The sequence below is a fragment of the Ursus americanus genome, chromosome 15 (genome assembly GCF_024610735.1).
Source record: "Ursus americanus isolate L20-20 chromosome 15, mUrsAme1.1.p, whole genome shotgun sequence".
NCBI classification, from domain to species: domain Eukaryota; kingdom Metazoa; phylum Chordata; class Mammalia; order Carnivora; family Ursidae; genus Ursus; species Ursus americanus.
Genome location: NC_142141.1, coordinates 25,377,640 through 25,395,656, shown reverse-complemented (window position 1 = coordinate 25,395,656; position 18,017 = coordinate 25,377,640). Strand labels below are relative to the sequence as shown.

Here is an 18,017-nt window from a genome sequence, read left to right as displayed (position 1 = left end):
TTTAAAAAAAAGACGTATGATTTTTTTAATGACTGAAAGGAAATAGACCAGAAGGGCCATAGTAGCTAAGTGCTGGGTCATTTTCCATCATCTTCTTGTCTACTTTTGTCTACTTTCCAAATATTCTGTAATAGACATACATTTGTTTTCTAACATTGAAGGCAGGCGGAGAAGTGGCTAATAACAAAGACTGTAGTTAGTCCCAGACTCAACCCTGAGCTGCTTCATTGGCCAGATGAGCCGTATAAACCAGGTGGTTCAGATGGGGCTGACTCCATCCCTAGCTCCAAAAGTGGGCACTGACTCAAGCATAAACCAGTCTTGTTATGTCATGCCACGGCCACAGAACCAAGGTAAGCCCATGAGAATCAGTCTTAGGACCCTCATCAGCACTCCGCAGGAAGAGATTTCTTTCCATTGCACTTGGAGCCGTGACTATGAGAGCCTGGAACTGTGGGGACTACCGCAGGCTGAAGGCTTGCCTGAGGGTGAGGCCAACCCAATAAAAGGTCAGGGGTTTAGGAAAGACAACTTTCTGATGACATCATTTGAATATCTTGATCCAGCCATAGCGAAAGCAAACAATCCCTGGACTTTTCATTTATGAATCAATAAATTACTTTTGGTATAAGCAAGTTTCATTTTTGTTATTATTATTATGGGTGACAAAAAGCTACTAATCAAAAAAACATTGAGATTTATTTAAAAACTGCCAAACTACTTTCCAAAGCGGCTATCCTGTTTTGCATTCCCATCAGCAATGTAAGAGAGCTCTGCTTGCTCCACATCCTCACCAACCTTGGACAGTATCAGGCTTTTTAATTTTAGCCATTCTATAGGTGTGCAGTTTCATCCCCTTGAGTCAACTGACATTCCCTTAGTAACTAATGATGTCCAGCATATTTTGCATGTGCTTATTTGCCATACGTATATTTTCTGAATGAAAGTGTCTTTACAAACATTTTGCTCCGTTTAAGTAGCTTATTTACCTTCTCATTATTGAGTTATACTAAGATTTTGTTCATTTAGTTATTTGTCAGAGAGCACAAGCAGGGGGAGCAGCAGGCAGAGGGAGAAGCAGGCTCCCCACTGAGCAAGGAGCCCAATGCCGGACTCGATCCCAGGACTCTGGGATCATGATCTGAGCCGAAGGCAGACGTTTAACCAACTGAGCCACCCAGGTGTCCCAGGATGTTTTTGTTGTTTGTTTGTTAGTTTTAATGTTCTAGATACAAGTATCAGATATGTGGTTTTCAGGTATTATCCCTGAGTCTGTGGCTTCCTTCACTTTCTTGGTAGACGTATATGGGGCGGTGGGGGAGGGGAGCAAAATTACTGGCAAAGAGATCAGCAAGATAAGGGGGAATGAACTTTGCATACACATAAGACGGCAGAAGCCAGTGTGTATGTACCAGAGAGGTCAGTGATCATGGGGCTAAAATTGATAAATATGGTAGAGTCAGGATAAGGACAGCATTTCAAGGCAAGCAGAGGAATTAAGAATAGATACAGCAAGCAATAGGGAGCCATGAAGCATGCTCGAGCACGGGAACGGCATAATAAAATGGAAATTCTCCCTGGGCTGGGACAAGAAGGACAAGGGAGAAGAAAAGACAAGAGGCAGGGCGGCCAGCTAAAAAGCTGTATGGTAATCCAGCAGTGTAAGTGTGAGACTGTGCACTGTGATCCGGCACATGAGAAGTGAGGAAGTATCGTGAATGACGTGGTATTTCAAAGTTGGAAAAGAGAAAGCATCTTGACGTATTGAATATGAGGGATAAAAATAAGGAAGAGGCAATAATTATAGAAAATGAATAGATAGAAGTGATTTAAGAGATCATTTCGTTCTGCTCTCATTTTACTGCGAAGAAACAAAGGAGTAGCGATTCTACCAAGGTCACATAGCAAGTTTGCAACAGAGTCAGAGGGCATCCAGATCCCCCGGGGGGCAGACCGTGCTGCCACCGCAACATTAACCCGACCTCAGAACTCTGAGGTCTGAAGTCTCTAATCTGGAAACATCTCTCTTGCAGAAACTTGCTGGACGGGAGCTCTCTGCTCTCAGTCTCTCCTTGCTCCTACCTTCCAGCCCAACTTTAAGAAGAAAACTTGAAGAGGTGTTTCCCTGCGTGCTTTTTTTCTCCGTCTACGTGTTTTTTCTCCTTCTTTGACCTGATAGTCACACCACCAGCAGGTTTTAAGATGTGAACATACACTGTCCTTGTTAGGACAGATGTTAAATCACAGCCACAGCTCCATCTACCTGCTCGGACGTATCTCTGATCGTCATGTAGAAGGAAAGGAAAAAAGCAAGCTGCATGACAATACCATTTTGCTTCAGTATCAAAATCTTCAGAAAAAATTCTTTGCAATGATTATGAGCACACGGACATGTCATAAAAGTACAAAATCACTGAATCCATGAAAGTGATTAATGCTGGGGAGGAAGGGAGGGAGAGAAATGAGACTGGGGAGAACGACCAGGGGACCCTCCTTGCATCTGCAATGTTTTATTTTTTTTTTAAGTAAGGGAATGACATAAAGATATTCTGAAGCAAATATGGTATAATGTAGAAATATGCTAGAGCTGGATGGTGGGTTTATTGTTCTGAAATTCTCTATTATCAGTAAGTTCAAAATGCCTCACAAACTTTCTAAAGTTCAAATATGAGGCATCACTCACTATTGCCAGGATTCTCCCTCAATTTCCTATTATTATACTCATGATTCACATTTACCAAAAACGTTGAAAGTTAAAAACACCAGCGATCAATATAGGCAAATGTTCTTTCTCATATCCCCTGTTTAAGAGTGTAAGTCTGCCAAATTTCTTTAAGAACGTGTTGATGATAACAGGGCAGTGCTAGAAGCTTTTAGGTCGATGACCGTTGACATGACTTACTCTCCAATCCTCCGAGAGCAACTATAATTTATTAAACAGTGGCAAGAATCTCCAAGGGTCTAGGAAGACAGACATGACAGCAATTGACCAGAACCAGCACCTCTCACCATGCTCAATGGGGAGATTTATGTGAGCAAATGAGAAACATTTCAGGGGACAGATGCTCCAGGCAGAGCCCGTGTGTGAGAATGCAGGTGACCTGCGGTGGCCAGAGCCAACATTCATCATTGTGTGACACTGCGGCAAGCCAGCTAGGCATCTGTCCAGGACTCAGTGCTACCGAGAGCCTTCTCCTTTCCTGCCTCCCTTACCCCTGAGGACTGCTGGTCCTCCCTGTTGACTCCCCCTGAAACAGTTGTAATGGCAGAAGCAGCCAGAAACAGGAGCACAGTGGAGCCAGGAATTAGGGAGAAGGGTTGTGGGAATAGTCTTTACTAGTGAACAACAAAACAGCCCGCAATTACTGAGGGGTTAGCAGAAGCCAGACCCTGTGCTAAATCCATGAGATGAATTATCTGATGTCATCCTCTCCCAAACGCCATGTGATAGATAGTACCGCTGGCTCCAGTTTACAGGCAGGAAAACTGAGGTTCGAAGAATATAAGAGATTTGCCCAAAGTCACGGAACTATGGAGTCACTCCAGGATATGTCTCATACTTTGTTCCATTTCTCTAGGATAAATAGGGGAACCTAACAGGGGATGTTTATATCAGCAATCCTCAGACCTTCAACACCCGTATCATCCTCCCTAGGGAAAGGCCCCCGACAAGCACAGAAAACAGTTTGGGGAAATGGAATGAAAAGCCTCTATAATGGAAATGGCAAGTTGACTCAGAGAAATAGTGGATTCAGGATGCCAGCCACTTATCGATGCCCCAAATGAGGTGAAACAATAAAATCATTGGATGATAATGTCATAAGAACTCTGAGGATGATTTCTTCAGTGTCGGTTGGTTGGCTGGCTGGTTTGGAGCCGCAGAACTCTTGTACATGAAATCGTGGGCTGAGGGCAGGATTTCAGACAGAAGCAGAGCTGCTCCAGCTGAAGCTAGGGGTCAAAGAGCAGGAGCAGAGTTCCCTAAGGCACGTCTGCAGGCCAAGCCTACAGTCCCTCATCTTACAGATGAGCAAACAAAGGCCTAAAGAGAGAGCTTGATATGCTAGGGTCATAGAAATGTAATTAATATGGCTGACATTTCTCGTGCTTAATTCACTGTGTGCCAGGGCGTTTTAAGTGTTTCACACGTAGACTTAATCCCTACCACAACTCTATGAGGAATGCATAATTATATCACAAATCTACGGATGACGGAAGTGAAACAGAGATTAAGTAAATTGCCCAAGTCAAGTCAGAGAACCAAGATCAAACCAGACACTTTGGCCTCAAAGACCAGATGATTCACCAGGACGATGCCTGCCCAAGTGAGGGTAGACTGAGCTGGACCTAGAACCCAGGTCCCTGGCTGGCAGACCAGGGATCCCTCATGTTCCCCCACACTCCATTCAGTGGCTGCTCCCGTGGCATACAATGGCAACAGAATTTAGGGAAAGGGTCTGAAAAGTTTCTAAATCTTAGAAATCTGGAGATGCAAAATGTTTTCATAGCTAAAGGTTGTGCCTTTTGTGCCAAGGGCATCATTTGTGAACCTGTTTCCCTTGGCTAGGGGTTCTCCTGGGTTCCCCTTCCAAGGAACCACATGGAACTCCAGGCATGGAATCCTAACGAGGGTTGGGAATGATTCCTTGGCATGGTGCTCTATCTCCCAAGCAAGTCCTCCCTGACTCTGCCACCTTCCCACAAAGCTGCCACACACCCTGATAAATGCCCTACTCAAGATGGTGGGGCCCCACCTTGGTCCTGCTCTGAAAAGAAGCAAGGAGCTTGCATTAGGGAGACTAACCACCCTGGTTGCCTGGGACTCTTCTGGTTTTAGCACTGACTGTATCCTGAGAAAGTCTTCGGGCCCGGGCAAACTGGGATGATGGGTCACCTGATATCAAGTCTCAGATGACTTGACAATTTCTAAGGGCAACAACTCTCCGTGGCCTCAAGTTGACGTACACACACACACACACACACACACACACACACACACAATCACACCGTAATAGGTAGGAGGCAGGAAATTGTTTGTTTTTCTCTAGTGACAGCAACCCTGATAAAAATAGGGTTGAGTGACTGAGGCCAAATTTATGACCACCCATGGGCCCCAGAGGCACTCACTGCCTGAGGTTCTTTCCTGACCTAGGGAATCCTGGGAAGAAAAGACGGAAGGGGCCAGTCACACCCTGTGAGTGGCAGCCAAGAGCAGCGCTGGCTCCTCACAGAGTGAGCTCAAAGTCTCTCTCCTCTGGAAAAGTAGAAGTTTCCCAGGGTCTACTCCCTTTTCACAAAGCCAGAATGACAAATACTGAATGAGGGAAGGAGGAGAGGGGGTCAGAAAGTACAGCCATCTCCCCGTCTTTGGAAAAGCGGCATTCCCAACCCAGCAGATCCCGGAGTCTTCACTGGACCGACTACCTCAGTGAAGCCACAGGCCAAGGCCCCGCAGGAGACTCACCTGGGCCCCAGGATAGACTCGGCTCCCCAGGAATGCAGAAGCAGCCACCCATGTGTGCATTATTCTCCCCAGGCCAAGGCCCCTAGGAACACCAGCCAGAAGAGCACTGGGAGGGTACAGCCTTCTGACGGTGTCCCTCCTCCCGCCTCCTCCCTGGCACACTAGGGACCAAAACCCAGCTCAACGCACAATGCAGCCTTTGAGATCCGCTGCAGCAGGAGGCCCAGGGAGGAGGGGAGGGGCAGCCCAGCCCTCAGGACCCAGAGTCCTTACACTGTCAGGCCCTGCCTGGGGAGCAGCGCTCCTCCCTGCCTGTCTGCAGATTGCTGCAGGCCTATCAGGCTGTGGCACATTCCTCACATTCTAGGACTGAGATACACAGTTAGGTTCCTGTGGGGGAGGCCTGGGTGGGGGAGGAGGGCAGAGAGCATCCCAGGAATCAAGGCTGCTGTTCTTGTTTTCCCCGGACTGACTTGGCCCACACTGACTTGCCTGCAAATGAGAAAGCCAACTCCACCCAGCCTTCCTCTGCCAACCCCTCCCTCGGCTCTGGGGCTGAAGCTGGAGCTGTGGACGCAGCATCTCACCTGGGCCCCAGCAGCACCACGAGCCAAGTCCTCGCTGCTGGGTGTGCAGAGCCCCAGCCCCTGGTCCTAAAGCTTTGGTCAGAAGGAGTGTGGGAATTCGCCTGATGGAGCCCAGCACCTTAGGGATGAGAGGATGGAGACCAAGTCTGGGAAGGCTACGAGTATGCACAAAAACCTGGTCTCCCCAGACCAGCCTTCTTTTTCCGTTTTGGACAAGGAGCAGAGCCAGAGAATGCAGTGGACACCATACAGAAAGCCTCCCGGTGACATCTTCCAAAGGAGGCAGAGAAAATATGGTTGAATGTCCACAAGATTGGGCAGAGACAGGACTGTGATTTAACAACCAAGCTTAAGGATCACTAATTACTTATGATTTTCTTAATGCCTAGAGCAAAGTTCAGTGGTGAGTGAACCGAAGAGGGAGGAGGGGCAGCCAAGAGCAGGCAGAGTCCTAACCGCTGTCTTTCAGGCTACGTGCAGGCTGGGCTGGACGTCAGGCTCACAAGCATTTTAGGGACGGAGGTGGTCTGGCCATGTATATATTCTGGGAGGAGCACTGGGGTGACAATGTGAAGGATAGCCCAGGGGTCAGTGTCCCTGGAGTGGTCACAAGTGTCCCCTGCACACACCAGCTCAGCTTCAGGTGACAGAGTCTGGCTTCAGTTTCAATGCTGACTCATCTTGACTCTCAGTCACCAAGCGTTTGCCACGGGCCAGGCACTCACCATACACGACTTCCTTTAAATCCCGTAACAGCCCCATGATGGAGGCCCTATCAGCTCTACTGTGTAAGTGAGAAAATGCGTGAAGAGGGGCGTATAACTTGTCCAAAGCCCCACTAGCTACGAATGTCAGATTCAGGACTAGGGCCGGGTCTACTTGATTCCACAGCTCAGGAGCTTCCAGCTTCCGATCTACGAGCTCTTTCCATGACCACAGTGAAAAACAATGAGATCATCTGATATGAACCCTCAGAGCTTGCTGACCACTCTGGAAGGCCCAGGAGAGGAGGGCTAGGGCAAGGTAGGGGGACAGGCGGGATAGGGTCTCTCCGACCCCATGGGGGATGTTTCCTCTGTGCACATCTGTCTAAAGAATCCACTCCCATAATGTCCCATGACTTTTCCCTCACCAAAGTGTGCCTCACCTCTGTTTTAGGATGTTTTCTTGGACTTAAGATAAAAGAGCAAGAGTTTCTTTAGAAAGTAGTCACTCAAAATTTTGGGAGATATGTGAGAATCAGACAGTGAAGAAAAACCATGTTTAACTTGCACATGATGACAAATGCTTAGAGTTACCCCTTCTCCTTGACTAGCCCGCACACCCTTCTTACAGAGGTTCAGAGACAGAGATCCGAAATTGCAAATGACTGAGACCAACCAAAGGAAGCCCGCCTGTCCCAGATGACACCCTGCTGATGTCTCAGCAGTTGGCTGAGACATACATTTTGGCAAGTCCATTCTGGATAAAGGCGTTGCTTCTCTTGAGATGCAAGAATCTATCTTACATATGGGTAACTCAGATGAATTAGCCTGAACAAAGAGCTTTCCAGGCAAGGAGAGCAGAAGGTGCAAAGGCCTTGAGGCTGGACCATGAGTGGCAAGTGGAAGGAAAAGCATGTGTGGCTGGAGTCCATGAGGCAGGGCAGCGTACAGAGATGAGGTTAGAGCACGCTGCTGGAGGCAAGATTGCATAGGACCTTGAAGGCCATCTAAGGACTTCGGCTTCTACTGTGAGTGGGATGGGAGACAACGGAGGATACTAAACAGAGGAGTCTCATGATGGACTTAGGACTTTAAAGGGTCACCCTGGCTGCTCCTTGAAAAATAGGCTGGAGGCGACTGGGTGGCTCAGTGATTGAGTGGCCAACTCTTGATTTCAGCTCCAGTCGTGATATCAGGGTCCTGGGATCGAGCCACCATGTGCTGGGCTCCATGCTCAGCGGGGAATCTGCTGGAGATTCTCTCTCTCTCTCTTTCCCTCTGCCCCTCCCCCCGCTGCTCACTCGTGCATGCTCTCTCTCTAAGATAAATAATTCTTAAAAAAAAAAAAAAGACGAAAGAAAAATAGGCTGTAGCTGGGATTCCAGGTATGTAGAAACTTTAATATCCAGAAAAAAGATAATGATGGCCTGCAACAAGGTGACGGCAATGGAGGTCGTCAGAGGGGCTTAGGTGTTAGAAATATTTCTGAATGAAGAGTATATTAATCAAGGTTCTCCAGAGGAGCAGAATCAATAGGGTATAAATATATCTGTGCCACAAGGACGGCACTGCCCCACCTAAGAAGCCCCTGCTAGGCTTCAGGCAACGAGGACTAGGGAGCCATGTTCCTGTGGTAAATAGCCAGACATCCTGGTTTGTCATGGAAACCACACATCAAGATTTTCACATCAAGTTCCCAAACTTTTTAATGGTCACAAACTAGGCTCGCTTCAGCAGCACATATTGTAAAATTGTTATATGCAAACAATGAATCATGGAACACTACGTCAAAAGCTAATGATGTACTGTATGGTGACTAACATATCATAATAATAGGAAAAGAATAAAAAATAAAATAAAATAAAATAAAATTGGAACGATACAGAGATTAGCATAGCCTCTGCGCAAGGATGACGTGCAAATTTGTGAAGCATCCGCCATTTTGAGCATCGTATAGAACTGAATCATTATGTTGTTCACTGAAAACTAATATAATGCTGTATGTTAATTATACTTCAATAAGAAAAATAAGAATTAAAAAATTAATGCTCACAGACTAATTCAGAAAATCTTCCAAAGCACTGTGTAGGCCAATACTTCAGAGCAGACCAACATGCCTGTAGGCCCAATCCAGCCCAAGAGCAACCAGCTGGACCCTTCAGATGTGAAACTGAATTTTTTGTCTTGGGAAATTCACAATCTAGTTGGGATAATAAGATATCCCAAGTTGGAGATATCTAGTTGGGAAATGATAATTCAAGGGAAAAACTGCAAGACTATGTCATGGGTGGAATTCTGTCCCCTCCAAAAATGATGTTTTGAAGACTTAACCCCCAGTACCTCAGAATGTGACCTTATTTGAAAATAGGATTGTTGTAGATATAGTTATTTAAGTTGGGTTCATACTGGAGTAGGGAGGGCCCCTAATCCACTGACTGGTGTCCTTATAAAAAGAACACCCTATGAAGACATAAACACAGAAGCAGAAGCCCCGGCAACAATGAGGGGAGTCGCGTTATGCATCCACAAGCCAAGAATTGCCCGGGATTGCCAGCAAACCACCAGAACTCAGGAAGAGGCAAGGGACGCTTCTCCCTGCAGGTTCCAGAGGGTGCGGAGTCATGCAGACACCTTCATTTGGGACTTCCAGCTCCCAGCACTATGAGACAATATATTTCTATTGTTTGAAGCCCCCCAGTTTGGGCAGTTTGTTAGGACAGCCCCAGGAAACTCCACCCTGCTGTGTTTTTACCTCTCAGAGGTCAGTTTGGGCATGAGATTTGTGGTCAAAAGACCAAAGTTCAAATCCTGGCTCTGCCATTTCCAAGTTGTATGCTGTTTATGGTATAGTCTCCTTTGCAAATAACAATGATAATAATAGTCACATCGAAATCACAAAAAAAGTTCTACCTCACAAAATGATTGTGAGGATTTAAAAGGTGTTTATAGGTGTTGGTTTTTTACTTGTGCAAATCTCGCACGTGTGTGTGTGTGTGATCACTGTTATACTAGTCTTTGGCATATTGTCCATGTGTCCAGACGCTGAGGGAGAAGGGACATCCCTGGTGAGCAGAATGTGACTATCGGCCATGACGGAGACAAAATCTCCATTCCAATCAGAAAGCTTACAAGGAAATGCATCCAAGTAAAACTAGGTCTGCCTGTCCTCAGATAATCAGGAAGATTCCTTTCATTACCTCAGGCAAAGACATCCAGCCTAGCCACCCGGGCGGCATTTCTCTCCTTACTTCTCGACTGGCCAACGTTTTCGACAGACATGAGTTTTGCAAGCAGTTTACTCAAGAAAGAAAAATGAAATTTCAAGCTTAACTATTTTCATCACTATGGTATTTGGCTTTTGTGATTTAGCAAATCGGTTTCAAGCAAAAGGAAAGGTGTGTCTCTTTTCTTTTCTAGGTGTTTTCATTGATCAATTTCATTGGGTGACCTTGGGAAAGTCAACCATTTCCCCTTCGGTGCTCTCCTTATGTAAAGTCATTTTGTGTCCCTACCCATTCAGGTCTTGTTCCCGTGATGACTTTGTCCAAATTCCTCTGGAAGTGGGGTCCCCAGATCTCCGTCCAACCGCCCAGCAGGGCTGTGTGTTCTGTACACAGCTCTGAGGCACTCTCCCCTCCTCTGATTCATGCAGTATTCTGCTGCTAATGGATCGCCAGCTTACATCAGGCTACAGGAGTCAGGACATAGTTCACATTCTACCCACCTGGAGAGATTTATCAAGAGTCAGATGCCTAGATCTTACCCAGCCCCAGGGAAACAGAATCTCTGATGAGACCCATTCCATGTAATTCTGATATGCATCCAGATTTCAGCAAATAATGCCCCAGGGGTTTCTTTTGCAGAGATGAGAGATAGGCCCAGGTATAGATTTCAGCTCTCCTTTTCTTAACCTTTTGATCTATGCCAAAGTTTGTTTTTTTTTTTAAGATTTTATTTATTTATTTATTTATTTATTTATTTATTTATTTATTTATTTATTTATCAGAGAGAGAGAGAGAGAATGCACAAGCTGGGTGAGCAGCAGGCAGAGGGAGAAGCAGGCTCCCTGCTGAGCAAAGAGCCTGATGTGGCAGTTGATCCCAGGACCCTAGAATCATGACCTGAGCTGAAGGCAGAGGCTTAACCGACTGAGCCACCCAGGTGTCCCTGATCTACACCAAAGTTCATTAAAAGCCTTAACCACAAGGGGGGGACCACATCAGGGACTCTGGCTCTCTCAATGAAAAGAATGTGAGGTGGCCCAGTTGGTTGGGCCATGGACTCTTGGTTTCAGCTCAGGTCAGGATCTCAGGGTCATGGGATCAAGCCCCAAGTTGGGCTCCATCCTCAGTGTGGAGTGTGGTTGAGATTCTCTCTCTCCCTCTCCCTCTGCCCCTCCCTGCTGTGTTCTCTCTCTCTCTCTCTCTCTCTCAGATGAATAAGTAGATCTTTAAAAAACAGAAAAAAGAAAAAAAGAAAAGAATGTTAGAGGGTCCCTCTCATCCTCAAGGTTCAGCGTCCATAAATAACCAAAAAATGACGTAATTATTCAAGAGTTCCCTATTGATGAAATCCTCCATCTTACTATATCCTCACAGTTCTATTGGTAACATAGCAGTTGGACCCGCCATTTTGTAAGTGATGAAAGGGTTGTGTGAGAGCAATCACGTGACTTCTCCAAGGTCTTACTGCTAGTAATTGACAGAAATAGCTTTCTCAAACATTCCAGCCAGCACATACAGTAGGCTTCACCACTTAAGAGAGCCAAGAGGATATAAACCAGACACATATACACAGCATCCCAACCCCCAACCCCTCCCTCAAGCAACATCTGTCTAGTAATAAAGATCAGAATTATCTCAACCTCCACAGAACCACATATGTATAGAGGTCAAGCAAACGAGTAAAACAAGTTTATCATACATGCATTTAATTTAAAAGGTTTCAACAATATGTGAACATCCAGGGAAAGTAGGAAAAGAAAACCATTTAAATACAATGGGCCAGTGCTTCTCAAACTTTAATATGGTTATGAGTTATCTGTCATGATAGGCAGAATAACACCCCCCAAAGATGTCCGTACTCCCAGAGCCTGGAATATGTTACCTTATTCGGCTAAAGGGACTTTGCTGGTAGGACCAAGTGAAGGAATTTGAGAAGGGACATTGTTTGGATCATCAAGATGTAACCGCAAGGGAGTTGGGAAGGTCAGAGTGAGAAGAAAACAAGATAAGAAAACTAGAAGCCAGAGTCAGGATCAGAGAAAGCAACCTGAAGATGCTGTAAATGCTGGTTTTAGTTGGAAAAGGGGGCCACAAGGCAAGAAACGTGGGATGCCTCTAACAGCTGGAAAAAGCACAGAATGGATTCTCCTCTAGAACTTCCAAGGGGACCACAGCCCCACCAACACCTTGATGTTAGCCCAGTGAGTCCCACTTCGGACTTCTGACATCCAGAACTACGAGATGATAAAGTTGTGTTCTTTGAAGCCACTAAGTTTGCATTTGTTGCAGTAGCCATAGGAAACGAATAGACCTGGGAATGGGGAAAATGAAGATCCTAATCCCGGGTCTCCGAGGGGGTGAGAAGTTCTACTGGGAGCTTGTAGGCGGTGACCGCGCACTGGTGCTTGGACCCCGCTTTGAGAGTCGAAGCCATCAGAACTCCCCCGCAGCTGTTCCTTCAGTGTCTGGAGCCTTCAGTTAGCACGGGAGGGGAGCATGACCCCTCAGAGTCCTCAGTTTCTCACCTCTAACTGCCCCAGCGTCTGTCCCACTGCACACGGTGTGGACCTCTGGTCAGCCTTATTTTCAGTATCACCTACCCTGAGAGGTACTTCCTTTTATTATTTCTGTCCCTACTTATTTACTTCAGTGATTATAGTCCTAAGTCTGGGTGTTTATTTATCATCCCCCCCTCACATTTCTGCTGCCCCATTCCCACCATGCAACACAGTGCCTGACATAGAATAGACAGGGTTTTGTGAAGAAAGGAAGGATGGAAGGAAGGAAGGAAGGAAGGAAGGAAGGAAGGAAGGAAGGAAGGAACGAACAAATTGAAAAATTAAGGAAGCTCTTAGTTCTTTTTCAAATAGATGCCTGACCAAATCTCTCACAACTTGTATTTGTACAAATGAATTTGTTTTAAACTACCTAATTCAAAAGTTTACACTGATCCAAGAAGCTTAATTTTCTCCAACTGGCCTCTATGTTCCAAGCAGATGAAATCAATCTGGAAACTGATCTTCCCCATCACTGTTCAAGATTCCTCCCCAACTCTGAAAAGGCTGCTGCAGCCGGTCAGTTCCCAAGAAGAAGGAAGACTGGCAGGCAGGAAGCTTATAGGGTTGTGCTCGCAGGATCCCTAGGGGTGGGGGTGTGGAAAACAGGACCGGGCAGAGGACGGGGTGGCCTGCAGCTCGGACTCAAGAAGGTCCTCAGCTGGTTCCCACAGGGAGCTCAGAGGTTGGAGGGTCCCGCAGAGTCATCCTGGGCCAAGGGCATCTGATAGCAACCAGTCCCTGGACCGGCTACATCCTTGTAATGGCCAGTCATGGAGGGCAGGCTGCCCTGGAAGGGAGCACGGACTGGAGATGGCACTCTTCTGTTCCAGGCAAGCCCCAGGGAGGGATCAACTGAGAGCTGTCGACCTTGAAACCTTCCAGCAACTGGGGGAAGGAGTGGGCCAGTCGTGATAGGTGGGGCTCCAGGCAGACTCCCCAACACTCACTCATGCCTTCTGTTTCCTCAGGCACTGGGGGAAAAGAAACTATTAAATCAAGCGAAGCCCAGAATAGAGCTCTGTGTCACACCAACATGAACTAGACAGGAGTAGACTAAAGATGCAGAGAGAAGAACACTCCTCCAGAAGGAGGAGAACTGGGATGGCCGTGAGGGTGAGCACAGAGCCTGTCTTGGAGACAGGCTTCTTCCTCTGAGATGGGATGTGTGAAGGCGTCGAGAGTACGAGGAATGAGGTGTGTGTTTGGAGCAGCTCATGGGTGAAGGCCACAGTATAACCAGGGAGGAGGAGAACAAGGGGGTCCGTGGGGGTAGCATAATAAGAAGCTGATCAGGGGGCGCCTGGGTGGCGCAGTCGTTAAGTGTCTGCCTTCGGCTCAGGGCGTGATCCCGGCGGTCCGGGATCGAGTCCCACATCGGGCTCCTCCGCTGGGAGCCTGCTTCTTCCTCTCCCACTCCCCCTGCTTGTGTTCCCTTTCTCGCTGACTGTCTCTCTGTCAAATAAATAAATAAAATCTTTAAAAAAAAAAAAAAAAGAAGCTGATCGGAAAGGAATGGGTAGGTTGCTGGTCCCAGTGACAGGCATGGCTGGCCACTAAAAGTTTGCAGGGGCCCAGTCGTGGGGGTTTATGTCTCCCTTCCAGGAGCCTCAAAATGGAGCAGAGACAGCACACAGCAGTCCAGAGCTGGCAAAGCAGGGGTGTCAGGGGGCACTAGGGTGTGAGAATCGGGGGAGGCGCTGGTAAGATTGTGACTGAAGTGGGCTCAATGAGGAGGCCCAGGGGGACGGACAGAGAGAGGAGATCAGACCACGTCACAAGGTCCTAAGGACTGTCCAGCAGCTTGGGGAGATTTCAGGGAGTGGGTGAGCCAAAAGGTGGGGGCTGTGAGGGGAATTTCGGAGATCACGTCTGTAGTGGCGGAGGGTGAGGAGGAGCCTGTGCAGAGCGTGGCGAGGAGGACTGTCCTGCACGAAGGCCAGGAATTGTGTTTTCAAACGGTGTCATCCCAGCTGCGGACACATATGTGTGCAAAAGTTCAGGCTGCATACTGAATAAAAAGGCGAGTGCACACTCAAACCACTTGGCTCCTAACCAAAGCCCAGTCCCCTCCCTGAAGGCAACCACAGGCAATTTGCAGTGTCCTTCTGAACTCCAGCTCTGCATTCTAGACACACGCATGTGTGATCCCATTTCTGCAAGGAAGGTTACATATACATAGAGTCTATATACATGGGTTTTATATATAATATATGTATTCCTCTAGAGGATCATATTATATGTATTAGCATATCTCTTCTTTGGCTCCCTGCCTCACTCTCGGTCCTGGACTTAGCCCTCATTGTGAGAATGACAATTCTGTCTTGGCCTGTCTCGCTTGACTCGTGGCTGGAACCTCAAGTTACAAAGACGGGAACTCTTGTGGGAAAGGGAGGCTTCGTGAGGGCAGCCCCAGCAACAGGCATGGGTAAAGCTGGCCCAGGAAGGATTCCTCTTTCCCCTGGACAAAGTCAGAACAAGTGAGTCCCGATGGGTTAGCCACGTGGATGGCTAACATTTTCCTGTTTCTGGGTGCGAGCTGTTCGTCTCCCTTCCTGGAATCTAAACAAAGTTCAAAACAAACTTCTAAACAAAGGGATCCCCCGCTTCCCCAGATCTCGATTCCATTCCTGAGAGCAGTGAGCCAAGATACTCCTCTTCTGACGACTTTCCCAGCAGAGCCCCGCGCCTTCCTCCTGCCCCTTCCTGGTGGCCAATTGTTGTGAACATCCTCATGGGGGTAGACTTTTATTTCTATTAACCCCTTTCTTCACATCCTCATAATGATGCAGGGAGAAGATTGTTTTCCCAACAGAATTATTTGGTGCTTTTATATAGTCCGGGTTCGATGGTCTCTCCTAAAAGCCTAATCCACCAGCATCCAGCTGAGCAGGGGTGAGAGAGTCTAGACCTAGGTGAGGGGCCCCACATTCAAGCCTGAGGCTGCGTCTGCCTCAGCATGAGGCTGAGTGGCTGAGCTGCTGGATCGAGGGTGGGTTCATCAGCTACCAAATGGGAATGGAACTCCTGACTTAAGGGCTTTACAAAGTGGCTGTGAAGAGAAAAGTAGAAAGATCCCCGAAAGCATTTTGTTAATTCAAAGCGCTGGGAAGCACCTCGTGTGTTTCTTTAGACTGAGTCCACACAACTGGGGGAAATATTTGGTCAAAGAGAGGGAAATTCATCTCAGCCTGGAATAAAGGGAAAGAATTCAGGACCAAATCGCCTTCCTTTATGAAGTTATGCTGCTTTGAAAGCCTTTTCTTTCAGATCCTCACCAGCCTGTGAAAGGAAAAGGCAGGATGGAATGCTTATTGCATTTGCAAGAGAAGGGATGGAGACTGAGAAGGTAGCCTGCTGCCCTCGGCCAGGTCCCTACCTGAGTACTTCTCTGCAAGGAGATGGAAACCGGGAAGCAGACCAGCTTCATTTAGTATCATTGTATTTGACCCAGAGGAAGGACCACACCCCTCAATCCCCATAGCAACGGAGCTCCCCGCACATTCCCAGGCAAGGAAAGGCTGACAGGAACAAACTGTGGGAAGGTCCAGCAGGCCTGCATGAGAGGAGAGATGACGGGCTTATCACATGGGCAGGCGTAAGTGAATAATGATGATGCCAGTTATACACAGGCAGCTTCTTACGGGTGTACCAACTAGCACTTCAGCGGATTTACACACAGCCACCCAGAGAGACAGGTCCTGTCATTATCTCCATCTAAAGATGAAGAATTTGGGGGTCTGGGAAGCCTAGCAAATTTCCAAAGGTCGCATAGCTGACAAGTGGGAGAGTCGGGATTCAGAACTCAGCAGACTTGATCCAGAGCTGGGCTCTTGACTGGGGCACGCCTGAGCCAGCCTAATTTTTCATTTGGCAAAGAATAATGCAATCTAGGGGTGCCTGGGTAGCACAGTGGTTAAGCATCGGCCTTCGGCTCAGGGCGTGATCCCAACATTCTGGGATCGAGCCCCACATCAGGCTCCTCCACTAAGAGACTGCTTCTTCCTCTCCCACTCCCCCTGCTTGTGTTCCCTCTCTCGCTGGCTGTCTCTCTCTCTGTCAAATAAATAAATAAAAAATCTTAAAAAAAAAAAAAAAAGAATAATGCAATCTACATTTATAGAATCCCAGAGTATGGAAAGTGGAAGAAATCCTGAAGATGACCTGAGGATTTCATTCAAAAGATCTTGATTAAGCACCAGCTATGGGCTAGCATGAGATTGGGATATAGGTTGGGATGGGGAGAATAACACAGTGGTAGAGTCAACAGACAGGGTATTTTCTTTCGTGGATCTAACATCCCATTGGAGGAATAAACAACAAGTTAATTAGCAATGGAAGTGGAAGGGGAATAGGTAAAGTGACAGAAAATGCCAGCACATAAGATAATAGGCTTGGTTAACCCCTAATATCTCCATCCACTTGTCCAGCCCCCATCTTTTACATTTGAGGAAGGCAGAGACACTGCTCAGGACGAGACCACACCAAGCCCCTCCCAATGATGGGTTTATTTCCTTATCATTGTTAGCCCATAGACCTCAGCACTGAAGGAAGGGCAACAAATGCTCAAGCACCCCCTTTTGGCCCCAAGACACAAAGGATCCTTCCATCCCTGCATCACACCCCAAGAATCAGGAAGTAGCCCAGGCACAGCAGAACCTGGACAAGCCCTGGCATGTCCAGCATGTGGCAGCAGCAAGCGGCCATGCCACCAGGCTCCCTCATCCCGCCTAACTACCCCGTGATCACCCATCACCATGTCAAACTCTCCTATTTCGTTTTGCTCATCTTGGAATTCAAGACTGTAGACGAGGACCAGGATTCATGAACCAGTCGCAGGGGCCCAGGCAGGGCTTTTGGCTCCTAATGCTGGCCAAAAGGTGGATCCTGGGCCGTGTCAGTGCTCCCTGAGACTGGCCTGGCCAGGACACACTACCCTGCGGAGCCTGGCACCTTGCCTTCTCTGTGGTCCGAACCCTCTTTAGGCTCCCAGGCCCTGGGCATAGTCAGAGATGCACGTGCAAGCAGGCCCTACCAGCCCTGCTTCTACCAGACATTTGGGGCACCCATGTCCCACCCTCCTCCCCACTACCTCCTCCTCCTCCCTGCTCTCACCTGCCCCTATTAGTCCATTCACCTTTAAGGCCAGTGTTTACAGCCCAGACTGTGAGGGGACGGCAGAGGGAGAGAGAGCACCTGAGGATACAGAACTGGCACAGGACTGCCTTTTCACCTCCCAAGTGATGAGTGAGGTTGGAAGATCAGAAGATTTAAAGGCAACTGGGGCAAAAAAATGAAATGAAAAGCATTCAGGTTGGAAAAGAAGAATTAAAACTATCTCTACTCTCAGCTGATAGGATCTTACATGTAGAAAATCATAAGGAATCCAATTTTTTAAAACCATTAGAATTAATAGAGGAATTTAGCAAGGTTGTAAGATATGAGAACAATACACACACAAAAAAAAATCAATTGGGGGGGCG

The 18,017-nt window shown here is 47.4% G+C and overlaps 1 protein-coding gene and 1 non-coding gene across 8 annotated transcripts in view; one reads left to right on the top strand and one right to left on the bottom strand.

Moving 5' to 3' along the window:
* Positions 1 to 18,017, bottom strand: part of SH3TC2 (SH3 domain and tetratricopeptide repeats 2) — a 98,552-nt gene that overhangs the window by 45,903 nt on the left and 34,632 nt on the right. For 2 of the 7 annotated variants that reach the window (XM_087867879.1, XM_087867884.1), the window contains exon 1: positions 5,465 to 5,825. The exons of 3 other annotated variants lie outside the window; for them this stretch is intronic. In XM_087867879.1, the coding sequence (XP_087724005.1) occupies positions 5,465 to 5,516 (52 nt within the window). In that variant the 5' untranslated portion in view covers positions 5,517 to 5,825. Of the gene's footprint in view, positions 1 to 5,464; positions 5,828 to 18,017 lie in introns of those variants that run through there. 2 more of the 7 variants (XM_087867880.1, XM_045815266.2) reach the window with 2 other exon arrangements.
* LOC123803721 (U6 spliceosomal RNA) lies at positions 8,599 to 8,700 on the top strand. The gene has a single exon (XR_015726895.1). It is a non-coding gene; the product is annotated as a U6 spliceosomal RNA (small nuclear RNA).